A 13,281-nucleotide genomic window follows, 5' to 3' on the forward strand; every position below is an offset into this window, starting at 1 on the left:
CAGGTTTCTGTAAAAAATTAACTCTATCCCAGCTGAACCGAGGACACTAATGTTTAAGTCTTCATCCTTTGAAAGAAAGATCTTATGTGTTAATGGGGCTTTGTCAGGGTTCTTGTATAGCACTATCAAGTGTTCTCTTATTACAAAGCTGAGCTGTGCTTCACCCTGAGCTGGGTATGGGAACTATTGCTAATGCCAGTGTCTGGACAATATGTCACAGGGTAACTTTTGCATAAATCTGTTTACTGGCAAAGGAACAAACTGTGTTTGAATACTTAGATACTCTACAGCTGAACACATATTAGGCAAATTGTTATGTGCCAGAGTATCTCCCTCTGAGTTTGCCAGCTTCGACATAGATAAATTTTGTTCACTCGTTCCCTCATCCCCAAGGCCTGCTCAATAAAATTGACAGATTCTTATCATGAAGGTGTCTTAGAGGTGTAGGACTCATTTAAAGAGACGACAAGAAGTAGTCATATTCTTGTGGTTGTGCATTGCTGCATATTATTTAATTTTTAGTTACAATTTCAGTCCATTCTTAGGATTTAAATTTTGAATACTTGAATTTTGCACTACGGCTTTAAAATATCATCTATTACAGTAGCATGTAGGCTTTATGACCTTAAAAAAATTACCTTCAATTGTAGAGAACAGTATTCAGTCAAGCTGCAAAAAGTTCTAAAACAGTAGTTGCTGGAGACCAAATTAGTTTCTCAAATATTCCCAGTTTTTAACTGTTTGTTCAGCTGTATTCCTGGTTTATATAAAAAATTAAGATGTGTTTCAAAGTGGTGTTTCTTTTACTGTTGTGAAACTAGTCTTTCCTATAGTTCATTTAAAAAGAAAACTTCCATAGCACAGTTTCTATATAAATAAATGTATAGACAAATGTACATTTCCAAACATCTTTGCACCTTCCATTTTGGTCAAGAGTCAGATGCAAATATGCCTTTTGCATTATTTTTGCTTTATAATATCAAAGATTGGGGTTGGGGGTTAGAATGTGTGAAGCTACTGATGGGGGAGAGGGAGCATTTTTCTTGGAAAGGGTTGAATTTTCCCACTACGTTAAATTTCTTTTTTGTGGCAGAACTAAGCAAACAATAATCTTGGAGGCTTGTCAGCAGTACTGCCTGTTAAAATCTCTAAAAATCTTGGGACATAAAAGGAAGGGGAAAAGTTCAAGAGTTTTGCTGTGGAAGCTTTTTTTGTTTTAATAGGAGGAACCCATTCGAGCAAGGTATTGTTGGGAAACTCATTGTCTGAACATTGCAGGAGTGAAGTTTTTATAATTTTTTTCTTTTTATCAAGATCACGATGATTTGGGGAAAAAGTTAAACAGCATTGAACTATTTGGGTCTAAATACATAATGTAACCACTAGTTAATTTAGATATTTTTACATAGTACTTCAACTTTTTAAAAACCATCTTCCGTGGGCTTTCAAGATACTACATGTAGAAAGCAAGGAATCATTGTCTGGGTGAATATTTGTCCTATAGATATAAAGGAATATGTTAATGAACAGGAGAGCCAAATTTGCTGTACATAGGTAAAGTTGGCTAATACAAGAGTTTGTAATGCTTTTAGCAAACTGACAGTGCATATGTGTGTGTCTAGTCAGATGTTGACATTCTTATGCTTGACTTCAGCCACAGAGAGACAACATGTGTTAATATGGGTGCAGAGTACTATAAGTAAGGTGGTTTGGATTAGAACTGTTTTGGGGTTGGGGTTTTTTTGAGCTTGTAAAACATCGAGGCTATGTAGGATTTTGCTGCTTCAACTGTCATCTTATTTTTAGGCAGTGCAGTTGTTATAAATATCAACTTTGTGGTCCTCTGAAGAAAAGTCTCTGGTTTAAAAGTCTGTGATGGTTTCCCTTTCGTGCATAAATTAGTTTTTCCATATTCTGCTGCTGCAGTTGTTTCAAGGTTATAAAGAGGATGATAGTGACAGCAGTAAGGAATTACAGCATTAGTCTTGTTTCAAGATAAGCTGTACATTTTCCTATTGGAATTTGGACTACTCATTCATCCTTTAAATAGGAAATGTGTTCCTTTAACACGTCTTCAAAATTTTGATGTTACAGATGTCATCTTTAAATGTATTTGTATTGTTCTTGTAGAACTTAGCTTATTTTTATTGGAGGAGAGGATTATACTTCAATATTTTCAGTGCTGTTATATTTTAGGTGTATGTGCAGATTAACAAAGCAGCAGAAGATGAAAACACAAAAAAGCTGGCTAAGGATTTCTTTAGAAAACTGGAGGAACATGATGAGCAGACATTGTCGCTTTGGAAACAATTTAGAGACTTCAGTATTGAGGAATACAGCCGAATTTATAAGGTACAACTTATGCACTGCTTTTTCTGTGTTGTTGGAAAAATGGTACAGACGTTGCTGTAGCGTTGTCAATTCATTGCCTTTCCAGTAAACTTTACAGTGTTGTGGGGAAGATGTTTCTCAATATGCCAGGTTATGCCCCATTCTGCTTGGAAAAGGCATGGTAGTTGATTTAACATCCACGCAGACTGCCACTTCAGTTGCTGACAACCTAGATACATTTTATTTAATGGAGTCCATGTAATTGGTCCTTAGACTAATTCTCCCTTCTCAGAAGCCCTGAAGCTAGGAGTATGGTGCTAAGCAACAAAGCAAATCAGTGTTAGATAAATATTGTTCAGTTTTGCTCTATCTTTGAAGTCAGCAACAACCTGCTAAATTTAACAGTTTCCATGTAATAAATTTTATCAGGAGATAACTCTGTTTTCACATTTCTGATCTAATGTTATAATGCAGAGCTGTGTATGTTGCATATTAAATTGAGTGTAAGTAATTATAGTAGCAGGAGTTTACAGTAGTAATCAGTACATAAGTCACCTGCAGGTTGAGTTGAGCTAATATACAGCCATCTGTTGCATACTGTAATCTCAAGAATGGAGCTGGGTGTCCGCTGTTTCATGGGAGGTGTTTGTGCCATTGACCACAAAGTGAATCTTATGAATTTGGAAAACAGGAATGAGATACACCTTCTGTCACTGAATCCAGTCTCTTGGTATTAATACTATGTAATCTTACTCAAGAATCAACTGAGTCCATCTGAAAACCAGCTAGCGTTTTTCTTTCCCACATTCCTTGCAATGAAATTCTGGAATGGGTGCCCAGTTTTGATGGGCTTAGACATTTTTTTCTAACTCACAGCTCCAAAGAACCTGTGACTCATTTTATACTACTTCCTTCTTCTAGTATTATTCTTTACTTAAACTTGCACTTTTCCACCTCCTTCCTCTTGATGTATTTGTAGAAATTGGTTATGTCTTCTTTCATTGTTGATTGCAAAGTTAAAAGGGAAGTGGCCTGCCCCTTTCTCAATAATCCAGACAGCCTGGCTGTGCTTTAATTTCTTCCCTGAAACGTATCACTGGATTCATGCCAAGTACTCTAAGTTAAGATCTCCTAAGTGAGACACAACCTAGATAATTCTAGTGGAAGGCTGACCTGTTAGGGTAAGTGGGTATTGGGCTGTGTATGCAGCTGCATCGTGATGGTCATTCATCATTGATCACATGATGACTGGTACAGCTAGATCTTTCTCTCCCAATTCCATTCAAACTAACAAGTATCAAGCTGATGGGCTGACAGCTTTGTTGCCCTCAGTTAAAAACCTTGTCTTTTGTACTATTACATTTCACCCAGTTATGACAGTTAAGGTCATCCTATCTCTCCTAGGTATACCCTCAGCCTTCCTAGTAATGGTGATTTCTGTATGCTCAGCAATGTCTGTGACTAGCTCCTGCTTTTTTAAATTTCTTTTAGCATCCTTTTAAAATAGGATTGGTTTCATGTCCAAGTAACTTCTCTGCAGTCCACTGGTTTTGCCTCCAGCACAGCACATTAGAGACCTACCCCAGAGTTTTTGTACTAATTGCTCTATCCAGTTAATGCCTAATTTCTCATGAATGTTATATCCAACACTGTATTCCACTCAGGGAGATTAATTCAAATGCAAAGATCAATTAAATCAAAATTCAAACATCCTTTCCTTGTAACAGTGAAGTGACATTTCCTGGAATAAAATTAATCTTTGCACTCTATCTGACCTGTGACACAGACCTATCATCTGACTTAATTTGAAGAAATGATTAGCCTCAATCTTAACAATGTTACCCTTCTTTGATATTCTTGGAACTTTTCAGCGTCTAGGAGTGCACTTTGATGAATATTCTGGAGAATCATTTTACCACGAAAAGTCCCAGGAAATTCTAAAGACATTGGAGGATAAAGGACTCCTTCAGAAAACAATGTATGAACTCATTATTCAATCTATTGGTGTAGTTTATTTAACATTTCAGTTGCATTTCAAATGACATATGATGAGTGAGGTTTGTATGTAATCTAAGAGGAAGAGTTTTCTTTAGATGTTTTTGATAGCTGTTATGGTAGAAGACCAAGAGGATTTGTGCAGCCGCAGCTAAAAATTAAGTTTGCCTTTTCTGTGCCTAGCACAGAAGCCTGGCCGTGACAAATTACGTACAATGATAGCGTTCAACTCCGAACGGCCTTTTAGGCTGTTAATTAGTCTGGTAGCTGCATATGCCATTTAACAAGCAGAGTTAGATGAGATCCTCGCCTTGATGAAGGAGCTGCCTGGCTGAACTGGAACGGAAGCTGTAGTCGTGGAATGCACCAGAATGCGGGCAGGTGGCTCCCTGGCATCAGCAGTGGTGACAAAAAGCTTAGAGGAACAGTATTAAAAAAGACTTAAAGGATACAGTCATTCAAAGAAAAGAATGACATTGTCTAGAGCAAGGTGGGTTCCATGGCAAGAGGCTTTTGTTTTGGTTCTGACCTGTATGTTATCTGAACTTACCTGTATATTGGCTCTGCCTTGCAGTTACTTCAGTGTTTTCTCTCAACTTATAGAAAAGGGACAGGAATTGTGGATCTTTCGGAAAAGAAAGACCTCTCATCGTTTTCCACCGTCATGCGTAGTGATGGGACATCTCTTTATATAACAAGGCAAGTAACCCATCTGTGTTTATTGCCATTTATTTTGCCAGTAAACTTTTGTACATGAGTACATTTGTAACCGATAGTACAGATTTTGAAGCTTTTTCTTTCTGGGATGGAATACCTTCACTAATGAGTAATCATAACTGGAACTAGCAATGTAACTATGATGGGATAAAAATGGCTCAAGAAAAACAACTGCTTTTAAATACTTTTCTTCCCCTTAAGCAGTATGTCAGTAGATCTCCTCTTTCGATAAATCATAATACTTTCTCCAGCTACTGCCTTTGACAACAAAGCTGGGATCTCTTCATCTAATAAACACTTGCCAAATAACAAAGGTTTGATAAAGACATTTGCTTAAAATGTTTCTTGACAGTGTGATGCATAAAAAAATTACTTGTTCAGCCATGTCTTCATTGACTCAGTGGACCTCACTCTCCCCTGTTGCCTCCTACACAGAGACACACATATACACAGGCAGGTCTCTCAGTCAACCCACAGGCCCCATGGTCTCTCCGGCAGTTGGCCTGGACCCCCTGATGCCAACAGTACAGACTCCTCTGGGTGCCTCATCTTTGAAGGCACACACTTGCCTGGCTTCCAGGGCATTTAACCTACTTGCTGGCTAGTTCAGCTTGATATTTGCTGTCAGTCACATGTCGATGTGTCTGCCATCACTCCAGTTGTTGGCAGCAGAGACACCTTGGCCCTGGTGACCCATGGTCAGACTCCAGTTGCTATCACTTAATTTCACTTAACTCCACTCCCTTCAATTGTGGGCACCACAGGTGCATGGCCTATATGAGCTGTAGTCCCCAACTCCATTTACAGATACTTAGACCTCCAAACACATGTGCACACAGAAGAGAGACCCCCTCACCCAGGAAAAGTTTGAAATGGAGTTTAACGAGAAGACAGGACAGACTGTGCTGATCAGGTGCAGGGCACGATCAGGCAAACATACTAACCAGCAATCAGTTTACAAGCCACCTGTCCCTTTTATCATCTTCTCCCTCTCTTCCCATCTTTGATTCCTCCCCTAAGCATCCCATAATAAGTCTTGTGCAATTGCAAAATGCTTTTCCTTTGCATCCCATGTGTCCCATATCCCGTAGGCAGTAACCTCCCTCACTCGGAAGGTGGTCTGGAGAGCTGCTCCTGGTGACCCCTGAGGTGGGTTTCACACTGGGACATGGGGCTGATGGCTCTCCTGTGACAGCCCTGGGAGGGGCTCGAGCAAGTTGTTTCTCGGTACTACTTAGTGTGTGTGGAGATGAGCTTTTTATCGTATAACCTAACGCTGAGAGCACTGGGTTAGTTTTCCAGGAGAGGGGTGTTTCTCTCAAGTCCCAGTTGATTGGTTGCTCCAGTAGGCAGAGAGGGACCACTTACTCTGTGCTTAAGACTGGTTTCCTCAGTAATTTTCATAGCTAGTGGTTTAAAAAAAAACATTTCAAACACATTGTAAACAGAGTATACATGTCCTCTTTTTTGTGTAAGGCATACATGGATCCCTCTAATCAGGCAGTCTTCTCCCCTCCATAAGAATAGATTATTTTCCTAAGAGGCAAATAATGAGGTACGTTTGAATGAAAGTTCAAATAGTTTCTCATTGTCTCTTTCAGAGATCTTGCTGCTGCTATAGACCGAATGAATAAGCATAGCTGTGATACTATGATTTATGTGGTAAGTAATTCTAGATTCACCAAACACTTTTGAGCCTGACTCTCCCCAATAATTCAGGGGGCCTCTTGCTCGCGATATGACTTTGATACATGGTATTTTTGTCAGTAAAATAGATGCCCTTACTGCCCAGCAGCTGTGCCTCAGTGTGGCAGTGTTTCTTGGTTCTGTTTCAGTTCATGACCCACAAAATGGTTGAAAAATCAGCTCTGGAGTTATTCTCTGTTATAAAAATCCATTACAATTCGTTTTAAAGGAACTTTTACTCAATTGACATTGTATTTTCTATATAAATGTTGTAATTAATATTTAAACAAGTCAGAAAAAGCTGTTAGTCTTATAAAGGGTTGTAAAATGTTAATTTAGAAATTAATGGCCTAAAATGAATCTAAATCTACTCTAAAGTCCTGATATCTTATCTGAAATGTAAATTTTTATGGCTTTGAACAGTGCGTTGGTTTCATTATGTAGAAATTGCACATAAAGTACTGCTTAATCAATCTGAACAAAGCAGTTGTAGACAGGGAATCTTTTTATATTTCTTGGTTTGATTATTTGGCTTTTTAATAATTCCAACACTATCAGTAATGAATAGCAGGATTATCTCCTCACTTGTGTGAAACTCTTTTTTGCTTTAATATTACCAATGACATATCAAATGATGCTTTTAGATCTTCTTTTTCCCAGATTTAGAAAAAAATAATTTTGAAAACCATGTTCTTTTATGTGAAGTCAATTAATAGCGTATTGAAAAACTCTGCATGTCGTTTGTGATCCGTTTGGTAAAGCCCGTATATCTTCTCTGGTACAGCTTTTTCAAAAGTCAATATAATATTACAAATACTATGATTCAGGGGAGGGGGAGAGATCAGTAAGCATAAAACTAAATACACAGATAGTTTAAAGTGCGACTTTTAGTTAAGTCACGTTCCTCCTTTTATTTTCAGTCTTCAGGAAATTTCCAGTAGCTTGCCATTCCGACATGTGGTCATAGAACAGGGATTTTTTTGGTTGTGTTTTTGGCGGGGGGGAACTGCTTGGTTTTGGTGGGAGTTTTTGTGCCTCTACTGACTGGAACATAGTAGGTTCACTGGCATCGAAGAGCAGTGTGGCTGTGAAAGTGTAATTCATTAGGAGTTAAGGAAGTTTCTTGTCTAGTTCGCATGGGTAAGTAATTATTTGTATTTGTTACACCATGAGGTAGTAGGGACCAAGGGAGAAGGAACAGTTAGAAAGAAAGAAAATAGTTGGATGGGTATTTTGCACAGATTAGGATATGGGCTGAATGTTAACCTCATGGAGTGAGCAAGCGTGGAAGCAATAGTCTTGAGTTGACTGGCTGCTCATAGCTGAACTCTAGTAACTACTTCCTTGCCTGGGCCTCTTTGATCTACTCCTAGTCCAAACAGGTATACAGCAAAACCAGACTGTGATGTGATCAGTGTGTCCGTTATAATCAATGTCTCGTTCAAGTTGGAAATGACAGATTAGCCTGTCTAGTCTGGTTCTCTCAACCTTGTTAAGGTTGCATCGTTTCTGGATGACATGGTTAGTATTTTTATCACTTCTGACTTTCTGAGAGCCAAGAAAGTGGGTCATTAAATGAGAGGGCAATAACATAAACTATTGGGAGAGTTTGTGGGACAGACGGCCTGATGAGGGAGCTGCCAGCCTTCCTGAGGTTTGGTGCTGTTTTGTGGCAGTACTTTTTAGTGGGTTAGGACTTTACTCAGTGTTACCAGAGGCAGGAGGACTTCATGGGTTTAAGTGAGAACACCGATGATTTTAGTCTTTAATTATTAAATACAAATGTATTTCAGAATCCTGGTCTTGTTACAAGAAAATTATTTAGAGGCTCTTGATTCTTATTTCATATGATCATCTTATTTTCGTCACATCAACTTGCTTAAAAAACATTAAATTGGTTTATTAGTTGTAATGCTGTATTCACCAATTTATATTTTTTAAAAATCCTAATTATTTCATAAAAATGCAGTGATATGAGCAAAATATTCAAAACATTTTAAAATGTGTGACATGTATTATTAAAGAGGTATTAAGATTCCGTTGAATGTTGCACTCAAAACAGGAGATGAAAACACTTTTATATATGAAGAATTAAATGTAATCCACACTGTCAGACTGCGGACTTCTCCCTTAAAGCTAACCACTTAGACTACATTTGGACATGTATAATTTTGGGGCCTGTAAGAAAAAAAAATTGCCATTCTTCATAATACGAATCTTCTTTTGGGGCATTTGTGTTATTTTTGCCATGCTATGAAGCTATGAAAAAAAAAGTAGCTGTATGAAATGGTAGTGTCTGCAGGTTCATCTTTTTTAGCCTACTTACATATCCATGTTTTGAATATTACTTTTAGGCAGAGATTAAGTTCTGTGGTATTCCTAGTATTTATTTCCATCCTTCTTAACAAATTTGGTTTTCATGCAATTTTAATTATGTGGATTGTTCAAGCATAATAAACACTCATTGTTATGCTTCTTGCAGTATCACACAGCATCCCAAAAACACAGGAGTTGATGCTTAGTTTTCAGGTGGCCAGCTGAAACCTGAAATTCAGCTTGTACTGCCAGATAGGTATTCTTATCTTGGCCTCACTTTTCATGTTCTTATTTCCATGGGAGTTTAAAGGATTATAAAAAAAACCAACTATTAGATTATTATTAGATTATTTCCTATTAATGATTTTAAATATTCTTCTGTACGCTATTTCTATATATATTGGTCAAGACAAGTAATTGGAAACTTAAGTTGGTTTTTAGTTTAGTTTTAGCTGAAAATTCTGCTCTGTGAACAGTCATGAAGAAGCAATTAAGTAAGAAGGATTGGAGTCTTTTGTCAGTGAGTATTGTCATGATTTGTCACAATATCTACTCACAAAAGACTGCAGTCCTTCAAAGAGGTGATTGTAGTCCAGGTGGTGAGGGATATGCTGCTGTGCATACAAAACCAAATCAGTTTCTGTCATGGAATGTATAATCTCTTGTAAAGCAGGAGAATGGAGATAAATTTAGACTTGGAGAGAAGCAGAGGAAACAGCGAGGCAGCACTGGCCAGTACAGTGAGCTGGCCTTTATCTAAACTTTGTAAAGTTTATTGTGAGGTCTTTAAGCGAGGGAGATCTGGCTTTGTTACAGGTACAGAGAGCTTCTCCCATATGCAAGGTGCGTAGAAAAGAGCTTAGAAGGCCTTGTTTGAAATGCCGACCACTGCTATCCATTTATCAACCTTGGTTGTGAATCAGCACAGAGAGAGGTGGCACATAGGAGTGGAGCAGGTTACGAGGAATTGTGAAGGAGGAGGCAGGTGCTGGAGGCTTGATACAATGGTAGAGTTGAGAAAAAATGGAATAAGCACTTCACTCACTGCTCACTCCCTGTCTTGGAATACCAAACAAATAAGGAAACAATGGTTATTTGGTTATCACTGCAGTGTTTTTTAAGGAGGGATAAAGGAGTATTTAAGCAGTGTAGTCAAAGCAACTAGGTAGGAAAGTGAACTTCATAGCAACAGCTGTAGCTAGAAACACAAAGATCGTTGTTAGACATAAACTGCCACTGGAAACTGCTTTAAGACATAGGAGAGAGTAATTGGAAGAAAGGACAAGGTGTAATTAATATGAAAATGTGATAATTTATACTTTTTTTTTTAAATTATGCATCTGACTTGTGATGTAAAACTCCACAAATCATGCTGGAGACAACATAAACTAGTGGGTTTGGAGAGAGACAGCTTAAAGAGGTGTTCTGTTTCTAAGCCAAAGGAACCTTAAAGTTTGGTGATGTAAAACATGGGAATATAACAAAAGCAGCAAGGTTCTGAAGTGAAAATGGAGGCATTCTGTTTGATGGGCACCTCACAGATTACGCGAAACTAAAGAACATCAAGGTTTCATTTCACTTCATGGCTTTGCCTTCATGACCTAGGAATAATCATTTTTGAAAAGGTAGATTGCTTTTTCTAACAAGATGCAAAGTCCCATTGCCATAGATTCCAGCTGTTACTTACATTTTTCAGTGTCTGTCTTCATAGGTCTTAATTCTGCTTGCAGTGGCTTACTGGCACAGTACTGTGGTGTGTTGTGTTTCTGTGTTAAAAGCTAATCCTTATCAAACTTGGAGTGTTTTCTGATATGCACCAATTCTATTCCTTAGACAGATAAAAGTCAAAGTAATCACTTTCAACATTTGTTCCAAATACTGAAGCTCATGGGTTATGACTGGGCAGAAAGGTATGTATTTATGAATCTTAATTATATACCTTTTTTTTTTTATTTTTTTAAGAATGGGTAATATGTACATTGGAATTTCAGCGGAGTGCTCTTTTGAAGAAAGTCTCCTGATTGTGTCCACTTTCCACCATGCTGTAGCACACCTCATGTAGGCATTTTGGATCAAACTAAGCTACAAGATATGCTGCTGGCATGCAACTAATGAACTCCAGAGTGCAAGCAGACATTTGACCTGTAGGACCCAACTAATGCTAGTCCAATAAGGAGGGAAAAATAAGAAAACAAACCCTCAGAATTGTGTGCAATGTGGGCCTCAGGGCCTTGGCACCAGCCTTTTCATTCTATATGTCCGCTCCTACTGGTCCGCTTTATTTGTGAAGGGCGACATCGCCATGTGTTCAGGATGTGAAAAACAGTCCTGTCTCTCATTTAACAGTCTTTTGTAACTGCTTGATGTGAAAAAGGGAAACAATCTTTCAGAGACTTTATGGCCTAGCTTCTGGGATATTGTGTGATCACATGTTAAACGATTACTTGTTGAAGTATGATGTTTTAGCAGAATCTGCATCTGAGTTTGAATCATGCTTCAGGCTTGAAGTATCTATTGTAGGGAAATGTATCCCTGCTGTTATTCATTGTAATTACCAATCTTGTTAGCAATCTGAGCAAAGGTCAGTAAGGGATCTGCAGACTAAATCATATTCCTCTCTGACAGACTGCATGGTTTTTGTGGTTAAATATAGGATTTTAGCCTTCAGGAATGTTAGTCTGTCTCCTTTCACAGTGCCTAAAGTCGCACTAAAATTACCTTAGGTTATGGATCCAGAATAATACTTGGGATTATTCTGAGCAGAAGCAATGAATGTTTTATTATTAGCAATGATTAATTACACTTTTAGTTTAATGTGGCCACAATAGAATTATTATGACTCCCTTTCTAATCTTATTAACAGATCTGTGTTGCCACAGTAATTTGATCTGTCTACATCCTGCCTCTCCTCAATTTATTGCAATTTATTGCATTGAGTCCCCTGTACCAAAGCTAGTAGCAAGAGAGGTTCCCACGAGCACGCAAATGACCAGGTTATCATAATTCTGATCATAATTTTCCCATTATATAATAAGTATGGAGCTTTGGTTGCTGAAATGAGAGTTACTGATTATATCACCAAGCTTCCCACGTTGGAGCGCTATTTATTCAGCTGTTACTGCTGTTTCCTGGTAAGAATTCAGCTCTGAACAAACACTGCAAACATTTCTCTTGATTAAAATGTAATTTTAGGTCCTGCTGCTTTTCAACACAGGTGCCAGCATGTGTCTTTTGGTCTAGTTCAAGGCATGAAGACTCGGAGAGGAGAAGTAATTTTCCTGGAAGATGTTTTAAATGAAGTTCGCTCAAGGATGTTGCAAAACATGGCTTCTGCAAAAAGTTAGCTATTTCAGGTCTTATTAATTTCTTTTGATATTCTGTGTGGATCAAAAACGTGTCGTCTTTTGTACCTTTCACTTTTCCCTGCATCAGACTTATCAATCACAGTGATATGCCCTGATCTCTGCACTTTTTATATCTCCCATAATATAAACAATGTTAAAATAATCCTTTGCAACTCTGTGAACTTCCCTAAATTACAGATTTGCAAATTTTAACATTCAGTGAAATTTCATCATGCTTTTGCACTGGGAAGGAAGTACCTGCCTTTGGGGGACAACAGTGGCTTTTTTCTGGAGGGACAAACTAGTCAATAGTGGGGTTGGGGCTGGAGTTCAAGGAACAGTCAGATTTCATCCAAAGGATTTGTAGGTCTGACAGTTTTCTCTGGCAAGATTGACCGTAGCTTTTCTGCAACAACTGCCTTGTCATCCTCCCAGCCTCCTGACTGTTTCCGGAGTCCCCGGGAGGTCGCTGCTCAGAATCTGCTGAAGGGGATGTTTGCCTGCACCTCAGACTGTGGCTCTAGAGCCTTTTCCTCTTGACGCAGAAAAGATTCAAGTAGTTCCCAGTGAAATGCTGCCCCCTCTTGTGCTTTCTGGTGTCAGCTGCTGAATTGAATCAATGAACTGATGAGGTTAGGTAGTGTCCATCTTCCTCACTCTGCCTTCTCAGCTTTTTTAATCCAGATAATTTTGCTTGTAGAGTGGACAAGGAGAAGCGGGGGCAGGCAGGATGATAGAAGGGTGATCCTGGATTCAAACCAGTTTTACTGCAGAGAGGAACGGAGCTTAGAGCTTCAGTTTAAAGGTTAGTATCATAGCTGAGTGCAAAGCAAACTTATTTTTATGCTGGACTGAACTGACACGGCAGAAGTACAGACCCCATGTTCCATTG

General features: G+C 38.5%; 1 protein-coding gene across 4 annotated transcripts in view; it reads left to right on the plus strand.

Annotated features, from left to right (window-relative positions):
- Nucleotides 1-13,281, plus strand: part of RARS2 (arginyl-tRNA synthetase 2, mitochondrial) — a 41,769-nt gene that overhangs the window by 17,149 nt on the left and 11,339 nt on the right. For 3 of the 4 annotated variants that reach the window (XR_774233.1, XM_010565710.1, XM_010565711.1), the window contains 6 exons: nt 2,197-2,352; nt 4,203-4,309; nt 4,930-5,025; nt 6,645-6,705; nt 10,879-10,955; nt 12,260-12,384. Coding sequence is in view for 3 of the 4 variants with exons in the window: in XM_010565710.1 (XP_010564012.1) it covers nt 2,197-2,352; nt 4,203-4,309; nt 4,930-5,025; nt 6,645-6,705; nt 10,879-10,955; nt 12,260-12,384 (622 nt within the window). In the remaining variant the exon portion in view is untranslated. The remainder of the gene's footprint in view (nt 1-2,196; nt 2,353-4,202; nt 4,310-4,929; nt 5,026-6,644; nt 6,706-10,878; nt 10,956-12,259; nt 12,385-13,281) is intronic. The other variant, XM_010565712.1, reaches the window with a different exon arrangement.

Source organism: Haliaeetus leucocephalus, unplaced genomic scaffold (genome assembly GCF_000737465.1).
Source record: "Haliaeetus leucocephalus isolate CR32 unplaced genomic scaffold, Haliaeetus_leucocephalus-4.0 Scaffold195, whole genome shotgun sequence".
Taxonomy (NCBI): Eukaryota; Metazoa; Chordata; class Aves; order Accipitriformes; family Accipitridae; genus Haliaeetus; species Haliaeetus leucocephalus.